Consider the following 17,273-nt stretch of genomic DNA (forward strand, 5'->3'; position numbering starts at 1 on the left):
TTAAGTTTGAAAAATAGGTTTATTTTAAACCAGTGGCATTGTGTGATAATCCTATACGGCATAACCAGTTAGAGCAAAGTTCCTGGATACATACAAATTTGCAGAAATTATCTTTTAATGTGTGTACTTTCTGTCCAGAGTTGAGGCAGTAGAACAGCACCACACTAAATGACAGGGAGTGCTCTCCACAGGGGCTCCCACATAGACTCTCAACTTCTGAGATATTCCCACTCACACAAATACCTATAAGTTTTTAAATTCTTTTTTATAGCATTTCTGCATGAAAGTCACACGGTAGCATCTACACATAAAACGACTGATAAAAATAATCTTCCTGTTATGTTTTACAGAATATATCTACATTTCCATCTGAATACCCAGACTGCAGGTCCAGCAGAGGGAGTTGACTTTGTTTGGTCTTAAGATGGCCTCCAAACCAGAAGCATGAAGCAGCACTGCTCTCTGGACCCCAAGTCTCTCTACAGAGGGTATGACCTGAAGGGAGATCACTAGAAAGGAAGGAACTGATGGCTTTATTATCCACATGCCATCTTTTTTTTTCTTTTTTTTTTTTTTGGCGGCTTCTCTGTACAAAAGGGATAAATACATTAAAATCCCAGATTCATTAGGAAAAACAAAAATACTGCAAAGCTTCACTCTTTCAGAGACAGACGTACAATCCATGCATGATACCTGCATTATATAAATTTCAGAAAATACTTTAAAAATAGGACCTCAGATACCCAGAACACCTGATGGACACAAAATACTTGAAGTGATGCCCCCCACTTAGTCCCTAAATAGGGCAATCTCATCATTACTTGATTTCTATCATATATGAATACAGTGAACTGAATCTTGTGTTCAGGCACACACAAACTGACAAATGAACTCATTTTTAAAGCCACAAAAGGAAGATCCAAGAAAGGTGCATGTTCGCTTGCCCCTTTTCATCCAAAAAGTGCCCAAAATGTCAACCCATGAGTTGAACAAGAATAGATGGATTCTGCAATTGTATATGGCTCTGACCATGGTAGTGAATACAGTAATTTATTAGCTGATTACCAACCCAGTGCCTCCTCCAGATAACACAAAGAAGCCTACATGCACACACAGCTACAACATGCAAAACACTCTGTCTTAAGAAGATATACAAAATGAACAGGCAGCATGACAGAGCTACTGCTGGGCATCTCAGAGTTGGGCAGGGAAGAGAGAGGATACCAAAAATGAGGGCTGCACCCTATTTTTGGTAGATTTGTATCCTGGCCAAAGCAGCCAGTAATACATGGGTATTCTGTGGCCCACAACACCCTAGGAAGCAGCAAGCTCAGAATCCCACTGTTAAGAGAACGCTAACCCCGATTCCAATTTCTCCTCAGTCATTTAAGGCACACACTTTTTTTTTTTTTACACTGGTTCAGACAAAATATTCCCAACAGGTAGCCAGTCATTCATGGGCCCATCCTTCCTGCTGAACAGAATACTAGGAAGAGGCTATGGGTGTAAAGCAGCTGCATGGCATGGAATGGAAAGACATCCCTCACCCTCTTTTCTCTTATATTCAAAAGCAGAGGGCACAGTTCAAGTAAAAGTTCAGCTTCCATCATCTTAAGTCTTTTCTTGATAGGAAAGCCATTTAATGGCAAGAATTGCTACTGAGAATTTGAAATCTCAGCTTCCCTGCATAATATCTGCCTTGCCATATAAGCGATGAAAGCTGGTTACCAACTGTAAAGGCTAAAGAGCAAACAAACAGGTCTTCAGAAGCATGTCCCAGGCTGTATACAAAAATACAAGAGAACATGCAGCATTATTTATACAGTTACTGTATAAATACTCTCCCACCCACCCCCATTCAACACACACACACACACACACACACACACGAGAATTACACACAAAACCCTTCCACCAAGGAGAATCTTCACGGCAAGAGGCACTTGAATGATATGTGGAGAATCCCTATGAAAAAGGCCTTCCCCTCACAGTGATATGGGACAAAGAGAGAGAAATAGATTCTCAAGACTCCATTTCCTCTTGATCAAGCGGTGGTGGCACAAAGCTAACTACTTCATCATAGGTTAGGCCTGGTGGAGAAAAAGAAAGACACATTGACTTTAGTGCAGCCGGTGGGTAACAGTTCCTTCCTTACAAGATAATGAATCACTCCTAGTTAATTCAATCCTGAGTCAACGAAGATTGTTGAACTAAAATTAAGTACTAGCTGTTTCCAGATTTGCACACTGGATTCACATAATTATAGGCCAGACCTGAATCTACTTGCTGGACCGCTGTGATGGCCAAACTTGGCCCTCTAGCTTTTTTGGGACTACAATTCCCATCATCCTTAACCACTGGTCCTGTTAGCTAGCTATGATGGGAGTTGTAGTCCCAAAACAGCTGGAGGACTAAGTTTGGTCATCACTGTGCTAGAACAAGGTGACAGAACACATGGCAGCTGCTAGCCCAGTTCTGTCAAGTCTACAAACTACTGTGGGGATTTGAAGTGCAGAATGCTGATGACTCTTTTTCCTCAAATCCTAATGAAGCAGTAGAATCCCCAATTATAGATATTTAGAATCTGCAGTGAGGTGGTTTGGGCCAATAAGCAAATTCAGTAAGGATAAACTTACTGCTTTTGTGAGCAGCAGTTTCATGCAACACTATGCAGAAACTGAGGAGAACATTGTGCTACAGACTTCACCCCTCATGAACTGCACACCTCCACTTTGGCAACGGTTGGGCAGGATGTGAGAAACATTGGATGTGTTCCACCTCCACCCCACCCCTCACAGAGCAAGGCCCCCCTCACTCCAGTTTGATTGTGACATCATGTATCCAGTTCTGATTAACTGCATATTATGCTGCCTACATTATTCCCTACAGAATTATCCAATCTGACAGAAGTCCCACTTCTTCAGTTTTAAAGGCAAATATGTTGCAAGTTGTAGAAAGCACTATTGACAGTGAACAGCACATGGAAATAAGAAGGGTTTTGTGAACCCCCACCAATTAGGTTCAGGCCTAATTTGACATCAAATTCAAAGGACTGTATTTTTTATTTATTTTTACAATATACCACCAGAACTGAGCTATTTCTCCCACCGCCCCCTGCCCCTACTTTGAATAAAGTAATACTGAGTTGCATGATATTTTATCACCTCCAGTCAAGTTTTGCTTTCACTATATGAGCATACAGTAATAGTATTTGTGAATGCCACCCATCAAGACCTGTCTTACCAAATCAGTCTCCCAGAAAACTTACTTTTCCATTCTTCAATATCAAGTTCTCTGCTTTCGAAGGATTGATCATAGGGATCTGCCACCGGCTCATCATCTGGGTCATGATACTGCGTAAAATAGGCATGAGCCAATGCTTCAGCAGCAGTGATTCGTTTGTCTGTGTCCAGCACCAACATCTTCTCCAGCAAATCTACAGCTTCAGGGGTCAAGGGAGGAGGAAGAGAGAGAATTATTGTACAACAGTTCTTAAAAAGTCCCACCTAAAGCTATAGGGCAGGAAACCTGTGGCCCTTCAGATGTGGCTAGACTACCACTCCCATCACCCCTGACCATTGGCCATAATGGCTGGGACTAATGGAAGTCAGGAGTCCAACAACATCAAGAGGGCCAAAAGTTCCCCATCCCAACTATAGTAGATAAGGATTCAGTCCCAGCAGTCCAAGGATTATTATAATTTCACAATGGAGAGTAATTTATGGTTCAAGCTGTACTTGGGAGTATTACTTTAATATATATCCCAAGCGGTATGCAATCAATACCTGCTTTGCAAATAGCACCTGCAAGAAAACAAATCGGAGTGGACAGCTTTGGATTCCTCTTCAGACAGGAAGCTACAAGTAGTATTTAACAAACTAACACTTGGTTGTATTATCTCTTGAACCAAAATTTACAAATAAAGCAAGTTTTCACTAAGATGCAGAGTTGAACTTAATGAGCTGGGATAGCTCCGTCAGTAGAGCAGGAGACTCTTAATCTCAGGGTTGTGGGCTTGAGCCTCGCATTGACTTTGTTGAGAAAGGCAGTCCATAAAAAAATTAAATAGTTATTTCACCTCCTGGACAAAGAGCACTATTTTAAAACATCAGTCTGTCTCGAGAGACATTAAACATCTCAATGTTTGCATGTTGAATTCTCCACTGTAATGGAACTGCTGATAAGTCTTACCCAAGGGGTTGGCACCAATAAATACATTTTCAAAATTCATCTTCGGCATGTAAGACAAAGACTGTATGTAGTTTCTTGCCTGGAGAAAAAGAAAAAATGTTTTTTTAAGGTTGTGCCTCCTAATCATTATAAGCTCCTGTGAGTGCCTACTTTTTCCTGCTTGAGCTTAATCAGCATCTATCTTATCCTCATCCCCTTCTCATCCAGACTGACCACAGCGACAGAGATACAATTAACAAGCGTTGGAACTAGGGCACTATGAGTTGTAAGGCTGGAAGAACTTTGCCTGTTATATACTGAAGGTTGCTGCAAGTGAGGACAAGTTCCTGGAGGTCAGCAGTGGCATCCAGGTGTCTTTATGTAGTTGAGCACTAACCAAATACAAATGTTGTTTCTGCAACTAACTAGAAGAGTCCCATTTGAACTGGATAGTTACAATCTGTTGACTACTTAATTAGAAAGTTTCAGCAAATTTGGTTCTCTTTTGTGGATTTTCATTACTTGCTATTAAAAGACCCAAAGTATAAGCTAATTATGCTGCCTACAGCTGTGCAGTAGCACATTTTAAAAAATCCTAGTTACTATAAAGGGAAGCCTTCTATCAGCTTAGGAAAGTTCACCAGTTGTGGCTCTATGCAGAGAAGCAGACCTTGCTTCACTTATTGATGTTCTGACATCCTCCAAATTATACTATCATAATGTGCTCTGGATAGAGAGACGCGGGTGGCACCATGATCAAAACCACTGAGCCTCTTGGGCTTGCCTATCAGAAGGTCGGTGGTTCGAATCCCCGTGACGGGGTGAGCTCCCGTTGCTCGGTCCCAGCTCCTGTCAACCTAGCAGTTTGAAAGCACATCAAAAAAGGTGCAAGTAGATAAATAGGTTGAGCACTAACCAAATACAAATGTTGTTTCTGCAACTAACTAGAAGAGTCCCATTTGAACTGGATAGTTACAATCTTCTCTGGCGGGAAGGTAAAGGTGTTTCTGTGCGCTGCTCTGGTTGCGCCAGAAGAGGCTTAGTCATGCTGGCCACATGACCCGGAAGCTGTACGCCGGCACCCTCGGCCAATAAAGCGAGATGAGCGCCGCAACCCCAGAGTTGTCTGCGACTGGATTTAACTGTCGGGGTCCTTTACCTTTACCTTTTTAATGTGCTCTGGAAACTCAGCTGCTAGAATGCTTGTGGGGGCTAGGTGTTTTGAGAACCTTACATAATACCAGTTTCACTGGTTGCCAGCTTGCTTCAAGGCTCAATGTAAAGTGATGGTTTTAGCCTTTAAAGACCTAAAGTGTTTGGCAGCAGGTTCTCTGATGGACTGCCAGCACCCATATGGGCCTGCCTGGGCCTTAAGAGCCTTAATCGCTAGTCCTCTGGCAGAGACAGACTTCTGTTGTAGTAGCTCCACCTCTATGAATTCATGAGACCCAATTATATTTGCCTTAAAGTAGATTCTGAACTGTTCAGGTCTATCTTCTGTTTAAGTGCAGTGTGCTGGGGTTTTTAAACACTGTTGGTTTTAGACTGGGAGACAGAGTTGTGATAATGTATTTAAGTGTTCTATGCTGTTTCAGTTTTGTGAGCAGCGTTAGTAGGACTATGCCCTGGAAGATGGGCTAAAGATCAATGAATAAAGAAATGTTTTGAACTGCAGACCACTATGCACACCCTGCCACATCTCACCTCATGGCTGGGCATCCTGTTAATGAGATATGCAGGGGGTGTCCCCGTCAGACGCATTATCTGCTGAAGCTGGTTAATATCTTAGGTGCCTAGTCAAGGGCTTTGTTAATATTTCAGCATCAGTGTGAACATACAATCAAGTCAATTACGCAAAAGGCATCTAGTCTGCACACTATAGGCAATTACCACTCTGTGTGTCACACCATCTTTGTATTACAGGAAAGCGGACCAGAAAGTAAAATCAGAAAACAGTTAATAATCTTTCGGCAAAGCCAGATACTTGCTCACTGTTTATAATAATCAATTGGCAGCCTTAAACTGGGTGCTGGCCCCTTTTAGAAACAGAAGTCACCTTGAACAAGGAAGTGAGCCAACTGATGGCTGCTAAAGATATACTATTTTGTTCTATCTGGCTCTACAAAGCTTAGATTTCACTCTTTTGCTGCACAAGCTAATACACTGAGGATGCAGTATCTGAGATACTTGTCCATATGAATGCTAATAGAGAAATATGCAATGTTAGAATGCTGTTCGCATTGAACAAAAATGTTAGGTGTCAGTGATCAAGAGAAAGCCAATTTAATAGCAACTATGGCAAAACAAACATCTGTACAGTGAATAGTAGTGCATAGTAGTCAGGTTAAGTTTCATGTAGCACATTTCTTTATACAGCATTTTATTTTGTTCAACTGCACATGATATATGGGGAGGAAAGAGGACAAGGATTTTTTTTCAAGTATGTTGTCTAGCTATGCTTTAATTATATGCAGAACCAAATGAAGTCCTTTTACTGAAATAATTTTCTAGCCTAAAAAGTTTTCACAACTTAAAAAATCTAGTTAATTTCCCTATTTAGATAATGTTGCTATTTGATACTATTTGACATTGCTACTTTGTCTACAAAAGCAAAAAACTTCTTATTTATTGGAATTCATGTCAAGTTGGGAGGGAGGAATCCTCCACAGTTCTTCCACCACTATAGGATTTTTAATTAAACCACAGGCTCCAAACTGGCTGGAAAGTGAGCCTATTTTCAGGCCTTTATATGTTTCAGACGGGTATAAAGGGTATGCATATATGGAGATTACTAGAGACTGGACGTTTTAGAGATTCTATTATCTCCCTTAAATTAGACAACCAATGGAAACCGGTCCCGGGAAAACTGAATGTGTTAGCCTGAATATTACCAACTTCCACATCAGTAAAGAAAGGCAAAAGCTATGTGTTTGTCAAGGCAGTTTGATTTACATTCTATTCAGATCTGATATCTTATGGTTACAACCCCCAACCTGCAAGTAAGATGGGTGGGGTAAGCAGGAGACCAATCTGCTTCAACTATAATGGCACCATCTCTTATTACCCCTCTAATACCCTCAAACACACAAGAGCAGCATGGCTCTTCTCTATCCCCCACCCAGTCAACGAAAGGGCTCATACACAGCAAGTATATGAACAAAAAAGCTGCTCCTCCCTGCTCTAAAAAGATACACAGCTCAAGTTTGGGGCACACAGAGGGAGTTAAAATCACTCTCTAACTTCAAACGCCCTGCTTTTCAATGCTGCCATTTTTATACCTTTACTTACCTCCTGGCAATCATTCCTACATTTCATCAAAACAGTTTACATACTTTTTGCTACTTAACACACATCCAGTCAAGACTGCATCTGATCCATGTTTCATAGCAAGGGTGTTCCAGACAACCATCTGGTATGACCTAAGAAGAATCTTCATCTGCTGCTTCATCTCAAATAACTGTATGAAGATGCTTAAGGTGACAAGCTGCTGTATTGCAGTATGCATTGTCATCTAATTCTGAATTTTTCACTCAGCATTGTTTTCTGGATAAGATCTGGGCCAAGTTGGCTGTGAACACATGTAGATACTGATACTGCAAAGCAGAAAGTTATGAGCAGATGCAGCCATTTAAAATCCCATTACTCCAAAGCAGACCCTTATTTAGAAGGCTATAAAGGGTTGGGCTAGACTTTTCAGTACTCTCTTCAATGGATATACAGCACAGGTAAGAACACATGCTTTGTTCTTCTAAGAACACATGCTTTGGGGTTGGGTCCTATCAAACATGTTCTTTGTAAAATGCAATATGCACAGATGGCACTATAGAAACAATAAAAATCCATCTGTCAATATATGCTCGTTCTGAGGAGCCAGTTATTTCCTTAACCCAGAAAAAATGTTCCATTAAATTCTTGCAGTATGACCCAACTGCTGATTACTCGGTCCTCCTGAAGCAAAAACCAAGATGTACAAAAGGTGAAAAAGTAGGACTATAAGCATCATTGTCTTTCTTATCTACTTCATCTATTCACAGCACTTCACAGAAGGAAGAATCCTTTTTATTTTTATAACTTTTAAGTATTTTTCAAGTACCATCAGACTAATTCCAGAAAACTACTGGGGGCTCAACAGCTGTGTTTGTTAAATACCTGCTTGTTGGTTAGCCAATGAAGAAGGGTGGTGTGATTGGTGGGAACAACCCCTTTCCCTGCCCTACCTACCTGAAAACTGCTGCTTTAATTCCCCATCTCCCTGTTCCAGCATCAATTCTTCAAGCAGCAGACCTTAAGGGGGTAAGGCAGGGTAGGGGTACAGGTTTCATAGGCCCATCCTCCTCACACTCCATTTAGTGATAGAAGAAGAAGAAGAAGAAGAAGAAGAAGAAGAAGAAGAAGAAGAAGAAGAAGAAGAAGGAGGAGGAGGAGGAGGAGGAGGAGAAGGAGAAGAAGAAGGAGAAGAGGAGGAGGAGTAGGAGTAGTAGTTTGGACTTGATATCCTGCCTTTCACTCCCCGTAAGGAATCTCAAAGCGGCTAACAATCTCCTTTCCCTTCCTTCCCCACAACAAACACTCTGAGGTGAGTGAGGCTGAGAGACTTCAGAGAAGTGTGACTAGCCCAAGGTCACCCAGCAGCTGGACGTGGAGGAGTGGGGAAGTGAACCCGGTTCACCAGATTACAAGTCCACTGCTCTTAACCACTACACCATGCAGGCTCTCCACCACTGCTTTATGGCTAAACTGGCAAACATGATTTAGTAAACAAATATGGATATGTTGAATCTGTGGGTTCCTTTCAGCTCATTTCCCCTCTTATTTCCGAACACATTTTAATCTCTTCAGTAAGCCTAATCTAAATTAGGGTTCTTGTAGATCTATTTTAAATGAGTTTCTAATCAAAATATTTTATACAACAAAATCATCTATGAGTAAGTAGCAGTGACCAGTGTGATGAGAGTAGGCTACAGTGCTACCCTACTGAGTTGGCATTGCTGCTTCTTACTAGGACGCTGCAGGGATAGGGGAGGACCAGGCAGCAGTGGTGACAGGATTGCAGAGGCACACTGGTGAAGCCAAACCTGCCCTCGCACAGGGGCGCCTTCCCAACTTTCATTGCTATTCTGGTAAGCTGCAACACCCAGCTGCTCCCTATGTTGAAGTGTAGAATGTAGATTAGCTATCATCCCATGAATGCAGAACAATCCTACTTATGGAGGGGAAACCCCAGCTGTATCATTACTTCCATGCATATCACCTTTATGACTGAGCACTTTTAGGGCTGAGGTCAATGTTGTGATCCAACAACAAGCTGTTTGCATTAGTGACAACAGGAATTTACTGTGTGGCTTTTAACATGATTCATGCTCATACTTGTTCCTAAACATTTCCCCCTTCTTGAAACAGTTTGTGAAAGAGCACTCAAAGCAAGTCCCAAAATCCAAGTTAAAGAAAGCACTATCCATTAGGAGATGTGATATATATGGGATATTGGTAGCAGCATGTGCCTAACAGCGTTTAACAAGAGTGTGCAATGAAGTACACAGTGTTCAGCTAAGCTTAGTATAGCCTACAGACAGAAAATAGAAGGTAAGATGGGACATGAAGACTAGTACAGAGGCAGAGAGGGGAGGATTCAAGATGTGTCCAAGGAAAATAAGATGTGTCTAAGGAAACAAGCTTAAGACAAAACTAACCAGGAAGGAGATAGATGCAGTCTACAAGCAAGCAAAGCAAAAGGGAAAACACAAAATCCAAAAAGGCAAGGCATTACAGTCAAGCTTTAAACTCACAGACTCTGAAGATATTTTCTTCAAAAGCTCAGGCCCTGGTGTTCCAACGAGTCTCAAAATGAGCTTCAACTGATCAATATCTAACGATGGACCATAAAGGAAAATGCTGGGACAAATAAAATGGGAGAAAAAAAAATCACAGCAGCAGCCGAATAAAACTAAAGGGGAAAAAAGAAAACCAAATGTCTCAATCAAAATAATAATAAATAATAATAATAATAAGTAATATTAGCACACATCTAATGTAGAAGACACATACCATTTAAATAGCCACCTGATGAAAATCCTACACCCAAATCTGTTCAAGAAATGTGGACACATTTAGCCACATTTGTTTCTGCAAGCAGCTAACATATGGAGACAACTGCTTATGTGAGTGATCAATTGTTGCAAGGTTGAATTTACCCAATGTGGTTCCTCTTTCACAAGTTGCAATTTTCCTGTTCATGGAAGGGATGAGGCAATTCCTAATTCAGAATAGAATGAGTGCACCTAGAATCTTTAGAACTATAGCTTTACAGTCTAAATCTTTCTACCCTTAGAAGAGAAAATATACCCAAGCTTCTGCCCAAAGGAACTGAAACTGAAAACAGATTTGTTGAGGTTCTAAGGTTAAAGTGCTTTTTTTTGCTCTGCGCTCTATATTCTAATTGCTCTACTAAGGCTTGTCCACCATTCCAAGCTACCATCCAATAGTGGCAAACATGCACATTTTGCAATCAGAATACAATGGTGATTAACAGGTATAATTGATGCTCTCTGTGATTATTTTAGGTTAGACCTATACTCCCAGTCATTAGTAATAGTTAAGATTTAGCGGCAGAAGCAGTATGGTAAAAGACTAGCATGCACTGGTGATAGTGAAAGTAGAAATTGCTCAAACAAAACAAAATAAATAGAATAAAATTAAAAAATTCCTTCCAGTAGCACCTTAGAGACCAACTAAGTTAGTTATTGGTATGAGCTTTTGTGAGCATGCACACTTCTTCAGATACCAATAACTAACCTAGTTGGTCTCTAAGGTGTTACTGGAAGGAATTTTATTTATTTTACTTATTTTTTTATTTTGTTTTGTTTCGACTACGGCAGACCAACACGGCTACCTACTTGTAAGTAGAAATTGCTGTCACTTAACTTTTAAAGCTTGAGTAAAGTAGCAACTTTGAGGCTAATTTTAATAGTGCACAAAACCAATTTACCACAACCTAGTGGACCCCCAACTCCTATCAACCCCAGCCTGCCCAGCCAATGGTCAGGAGATGGTGGGAAATTTAATCCAAAACATCTGGAGGGCACCAGGTTGGTAAAGGTTGGTAAATGCTTTCTAGGATGCTGGCTACTTCAGGTGCTGTCAACACTTCTACTTTGTAGAAGTTGGTGGTCAACACTATTTACACTCAGTCCTAATCCTTTTTGTGAAATCAGCGACTTTTATACAATTGGAGACCCCATGTCACCAAACCCATCTGGACATTTTATCATAGTATTTAATGGGCAGTTATATATATTTTAGGACGCGGGTGGCGCTGTGGGTAAAACCTCAGCGCCTAGGGCTTGCCGATCGCATGGTCGGCGGTTCGAATCCCCGCGGCGGGGTGAGCTCCCGTCTTTCGGTCCCAGCTCCTGCCCACCTAGCAGTTCGAAAGCACCCCTAAAGTGCAAGTAGATAAATAGGTACCGCTTTATAGCGGGAAGGTAAACGGCGTTTCCGTGTGCTGCGCTGGTGCTGGCTCGCCAGAGCAGCTTCGTCACGCTGGCCACGTGACCCGGAAGTATCTCCGGACAGCGCTGACCCCCGGCCTCTTAAGTGAGATGGGCGCACAACCCTAGAGTCGAACACGACTGGCCCGTACGGGCAGGGGTACCTTTACCTTTATATATATATTAATGAGTTACACTTGCTTCCCTCCACTGTCCTCTCCGGGAGTTTTGCTACCTCTCTTTTAAATCAGAACCAGTGAAGGCGGTGAAGGTCCTGCGTGAGTGTCTGGAGGCGGTTGGAGGATGGATGGCGGCTAACAGATTGAGGTTGAATCCTGACAAGACAGAAGTACTGTTTTTGGGGGACAGGAGGCGGGCAGGTGTGGAGGATTCCCTGGTTCTGAATGGGGTAACTGTGCCCCTGAAGGACCAGGTGCGCAGCCTGGGAGTCATTTTGGACTCACAGCTGTCCATGGAGGCACAGGTCAAATCTGTGTCCAGGGCAGCTGTTTACCAGCTCCATCTGGTACGTAGGCTGAGAACCTATCTGCCTGCGGACTGTCTCGCCAGAGTGGTGCATGCTCTGGTTATCTCCCGCTTGGACTACTGCAATGCACTCTACGTGGGGCTACCTTTGAAGGTGACTCGGAAACTACAACTAATCCAGAATGCGGCAGCTAGACTGGTGACTGGGGGCGGCCGCCGAGACCATATAACACCGGTCTTGAAAGACCTACATTGGCTCCCAGTACGTTTCCGAGCACAATTCAAAGTGTTGGTGCTGACCTTTAAAGCCCTAAACGGCCTCGGTCCAGTATACCTGAAGGAGCGTCTCCACCCCCATCATTCTGCCCGGACACTGAGGTCTAGCACCGAGGGCCTTCTGGCAGTTCTCTCATTGCGAGAAGCAAAGCTACAGGGAACCAGGCAGAGGGCCTTCTCGGTAGTGGCGCCCGCCCTGTGGAACGCCCTTCCAGCAGATGTCAAAGCGATAAACAACTACCTGACATTCAGAAGACATCTTAAGGCAGCCCTGTTCAGGGAAGTTTTTAACGTGTGATATTTTACTGTATTTTTGGTTTTTATGGAAGCCGCCCAGAGTGGCTGGGGAGGCCCAGCCAGATGGGCGGGGTATAAATAAATTATTATTATTATTATTATTATTATTATTATTATTATTATTATTACAGACAACAGCTAGCGTAACATAGCAGGGAAATGATTGAAAAAGTCCCACTCTTAGTCACAAACTCCTTAGGGGCCCTAGAACTTATACCCCACCTGGAATTGCTATCCTTAAGATCGGAAAGCTCATTGGGGCTCATGAGCAATACTCCCAATGGTGGGGAGAGTAAGAAAAAGTTATTGACTGCATAGGAAATCCCATAGCTATTGGAGAGTGAGAACTTTCCAGCCCCTGAATATTAAAATATAATCTCCTAAATTTGAAACTGCATCAGGGCTGTCCTAAGGAATGGCAGGATATAAATTCAATTTGCAAAATAATTCCCACCTTAGTTATACTAAGCCTTAAAGCAAGTTACTTTCTAGCAGTAACTTCCCAAAAGCTACTTTGTGAATTCTGGGCTCAATCTGAATTGAGGCCTCCAACCACAACCTGCACAATGTAGGCTCATCTTTGAAAGAAGATGCCAGTTTTCATCTATTTGCTTCAGCCTTCAGCCAGAACAAGTTAACACAAGTTTGTAAATTAAAACAAGGGAACACTATATAGTACAACCAAAAGTATGAATCCATGTGCCATTTAAATAATGGTAAGTCAACCATTTTCTGGTTGTTTGAAGTATTTGAAAGTTAAGTGCTATCTGAATGTAATGAAAGCTATATCTGCTGCCAGTGCTATTTATTTTTTTACAGACTGTATCTGCTGCGTACAAGGACAAACATTAATTACTTTACTACAAAGTCTTTTCTAGGGCAAGAAGCAGAAGTCAGTTGGAAGCAGCTAACCAACACAATGAATCAATTAAAATATTACAAGATTGTTGCATCTATATATCAACAATATAATTTGTGAACCGCTACTTAACTAAAAAAGAGTTGTTAGTAAACTCAAAGCAAAAGTAAACAGAGTGCATAGAAAGCCATGAGCAAAGAAAAGCATGCAGATCTCAGAAAAGAATGAATTTCAAGAACTGGCAAGTCCCAATACTGACCATACAGAAAAGGGAAAAGTTTGCTACCACAACCAACAGTGAATACATCAAAAAGCCAAGTTTAAAGCAAAATCCAGATGCCAGGTCCAAGTGGGCATTCAAGACCAAGAGTACCCAGAACACGTTATTCTGATATGGCTACTTTTTGAGAAATTTTCCTGACATAGAATATGTTTATAACAAATTCTACATCACAGTCCAATTAGTCATTCCAGATCATTGTAGTAATTCAGTTAGTAAGATTTATTATTTTTTTTAAAAAAGCAACTTGTCCCAAATAGGTTAATCAAGGTACATTACTTGAAGACACAGGCCCAGCCCCCGATTCCCTATTCATGATTTCAAAATATGGAGAGCACCCTAATATGGGTCAGGGTAGAAGAAATATGAACTCTGTTCAGCAATAACCAAATTAGATTTTACTCAGTACTACCAAATACAACTTTGGTTATGCTCAAACCTCTAGCAATTTTCAAACACATAATTTAGCTATGGAAGTTAAGTCTGCACATGCAGCATATTAACCAATTACAGCTTGGGCATTTAATCATTCCCTTACCTGTAGCTGCTGATCATCAAGTTTTAAAGTTGGCAACTCCCACTAATGGAGCCCCCAAACCCACTATCTCCTGCAGATCAGATTTCCAAGAGCTGAGCAATAAAAGCTTGCTTTACAAATTCCTGCCACTGGTTAAACCAATTTGCATGCTTTGTGTACTCACAGAATTCTTATAATGTAAGCCAATGTGTTATTATTCCTTGAATGCATACCCATTATTCCCATTAAGAAGCTGACAGAAATGGTTATCACTGCCCACCCTAGCCTTAAATAACTGCCACATTTGGAGTGAAGATTTGTGGAAGGCAAACACAACTTCATTTAGGACCATTCATAAAGAGGAGTATGTACATGTAATAGAGAAAAGAGTACAAATATTTATATTGTAAAAATGAAAATTGCACCCAACATAGTTAAAACATGTCTATTTTGCCCTTTAGGCAAGAAACTTTTTTTCCCCTACATACCTCAGACAGAAAAAGAGAAGAAGAAAGACAACTGTAAGGGTCTTGGAAAAGGAGAAGTGAACAGGAAGAAGTGAAAGCAAAGGGATAACACAACAAAAACAAGGAAAAATCCAACATGTAGGCTATAAATGTATCATATAGTTTTCACATTTGCCTCATCTATTCTGGGAAAGTTTGGTAAAAAACAACCATAAAATAAATGACTTTGACCATCTTCACACCTTCTAATATTAGCCTAAAACCTAAAATAAATGTGTTAAGTTTTTTCCACAAAGATCAACATCACACACTCCCCTTCATGAAATATTTAATAGTCGGAAAACTAAATGCAAAAATATTTTTTATTTCCCTAGGATTCAATCCATTTATTTATTACTTTTAGACGGATAACCAGGATACTTTTAAATGTTTCATTCCCATAGAACATATTTTGGTGGACACAGTGCAACTGGACAGAATATCAAGATATTCATATCTTTCAAAATCTCTCCATTAATAACTGATAAAAGGGCTGCACGGATCCTGCCAATGATTTAGACTTCAGATTAGGGACCAAATACATCTTCTGAATTATACACAGAACACTTTTTTATATTATAGAGTGTGCCAGTATGTTAAAGAGGCTTAAGTATTGGACTAGGACCTGGAGACCAAGATTCAAGTCCCCACTCAGTCATGAAGTTCACTGGATGACCTTGGGCCAGTCCCTGTTGCTCAGCCTAAGGCTGTTGTGTGGATAAAATGGGGGGCTGGGGACAGAATATTTAGCTAGTAGTAAAGCCATGAGTCTGCACTTGATAAAGAATCCTGTGGCATACTGCGGGAGGAAGCAGCAGACATTCAAATGAGGTTCTGTAAGCGCTATGCAGGTATCAGGTTGCACCAAGGTATAAAGATGGGCTGATAATGCCTGATTTCCCATCTTTATTTTTTTAAACAAAATTTGTATACAAAAAACAACTGGTACCCTGGTTTGCTTCTATCTTTAGGTGAAACGCCATACAGGTTTACTTTTTGTGTGACCTGGACAGGTAGAGAAGAATGAATAGAAAGTTGATAGTATTTATATTATCAGAGGTAGAAAGTTCAGGTGGGTAAAAGTTAAGTATAGGTGGGGTGCAAGGTAAAAAAAAAGTACACTTATGTTAATAAGACTGCCTTTCTCTTTAGGAAGGTAAGAAGCAGATGCTCCAACCCAGAGCTATAGCCCTTCCTCTTTATTTTGCTTTTCCATCTATCCAAGTCACACAAAACATAAACCTGTGTGCTTCATGTAAGGATGGAGACAGACCTGAGTAACAGCTGGTTTTTGTAGTTCCAAAGATAGGAAATTTGCCATTGTTTCTTCCTTTCAAGTAAACCTTGGTACAAAGAAACAGCAACACAGCATTTAAGAGTTTCATTTTGGAGCCTACTACCTCTTTCCACATTTTGCCTTTAGAATCTTCCAAAATGCACAGCCATGGTATTACCACCAGCCATGCATTCTCTTCCCAAGTCTTGATTTGAGAACTCGATTGCTTGTCCACTATTTTGGTTGGCTTAATAAAAGTATTGCCATAATATGGATTTTGGAATTTTTCTTATGGGCCAACACAGAATCCTTTATTTTGTGTCATATTTAGAAGTTACATAAGAACAGATTAACAGATCTACCTGTAGATTATATATTCTTCCCTTTTACTAGCCAAGACACTGACTTGTCAAGATATCCCTTTACTCTGGGGTTGCCAAACATTATGAGGGAACCGGTCTTCTCATAGAACCTTAGTATCAAATTTGAAGTAGTTTGACAGGACATCTGAATTACTGGAACTGGAAAACAGATCTCAGAGATGCTGAAAAAAGTAATTACATTTTCCCTTCAAGGTGGAAGGCCACTTTCAAAGCTTTTAAAGAGAAGAACAAGCAAAGACAGAGAAAGTGAAACCCTAACGTTAAACCACAGACTGAAATAATGCATTACAACCACCTGCAAAAAGCATTCTTGGAGAATGCAGCAGTAGTTCTCAAAATGCATTCATCTGCATAGAAATAATTCCAACACCAAAGTGCAGAGCTGGTTCCTAAGTCTTCCTTGGGTTACATGTTGCTGTGTGTGAAAATGAATGTTTCAGTTCATTTTTAGATGTTTTTAAAGGATACGGTCTGTACCAGGGAATAGCGTTCTTCCAGTCAACAGTTCAGCCATAATACATCCAACAGACCAAATATCAACTGAGGAAAAAGCAGAATGAATTTAGAAGCCAGACTCCTCTAGCCAGATCTCTGTTCCAGTATTCCAAAAGATTAAAATAAAACCAATTGCAATGGTTAACCTAATCCTAAAATGCTTAGCTTTAGTATGACAGCAAGAAAAAGCACATATCTGTACTCTTGATAAACATGAATTTGACAACTTCAGATACAGACC

The 17,273-nt window shown here is 40.9% G+C and overlaps 1 protein-coding gene across 2 annotated transcripts in view; it reads right to left on the minus strand.

Moving 5' to 3' along the window:
- The window catches only part of MAPK14 (mitogen-activated protein kinase 14), a 32,537-nt gene continuing 15,264 nt past the window's right edge, over positions 1–17,273 (minus strand). Inside the window, exons 8-12 of one of the 2 annotated variants that reach the window (XM_081194610.1) lie at positions 17,006–17,077; positions 5,875–5,954; positions 4,192–4,270; positions 3,269–3,442; positions 1–2,090 (exon numbers count right to left, since the gene is read on the minus strand). In XM_081194610.1, coding sequence (XP_081050736.1) covers positions 2,023–2,090; positions 3,269–3,442; positions 4,192–4,270; positions 5,875–5,954; positions 17,006–17,077 — 473 coding nt within the window. In that variant the 3' untranslated portion in view covers positions 1–2,022. Of the gene's footprint in view, positions 2,091–3,268; positions 3,443–4,191; positions 4,271–5,874; positions 5,955–9,956; positions 10,037–17,005; positions 17,078–17,273 lie in introns of both variants that reach the window. The other variant, XM_081194609.1, reaches the window with a different exon arrangement.

The sequence above is a fragment of the Podarcis bocagei genome (assembly GCF_964188305.1).
Source record: "Podarcis bocagei genome assembly, chromosome: 5".
Lineage (NCBI taxonomy): Eukaryota > Metazoa > Chordata > Lepidosauria > Squamata > Lacertidae > Podarcis > Podarcis bocagei.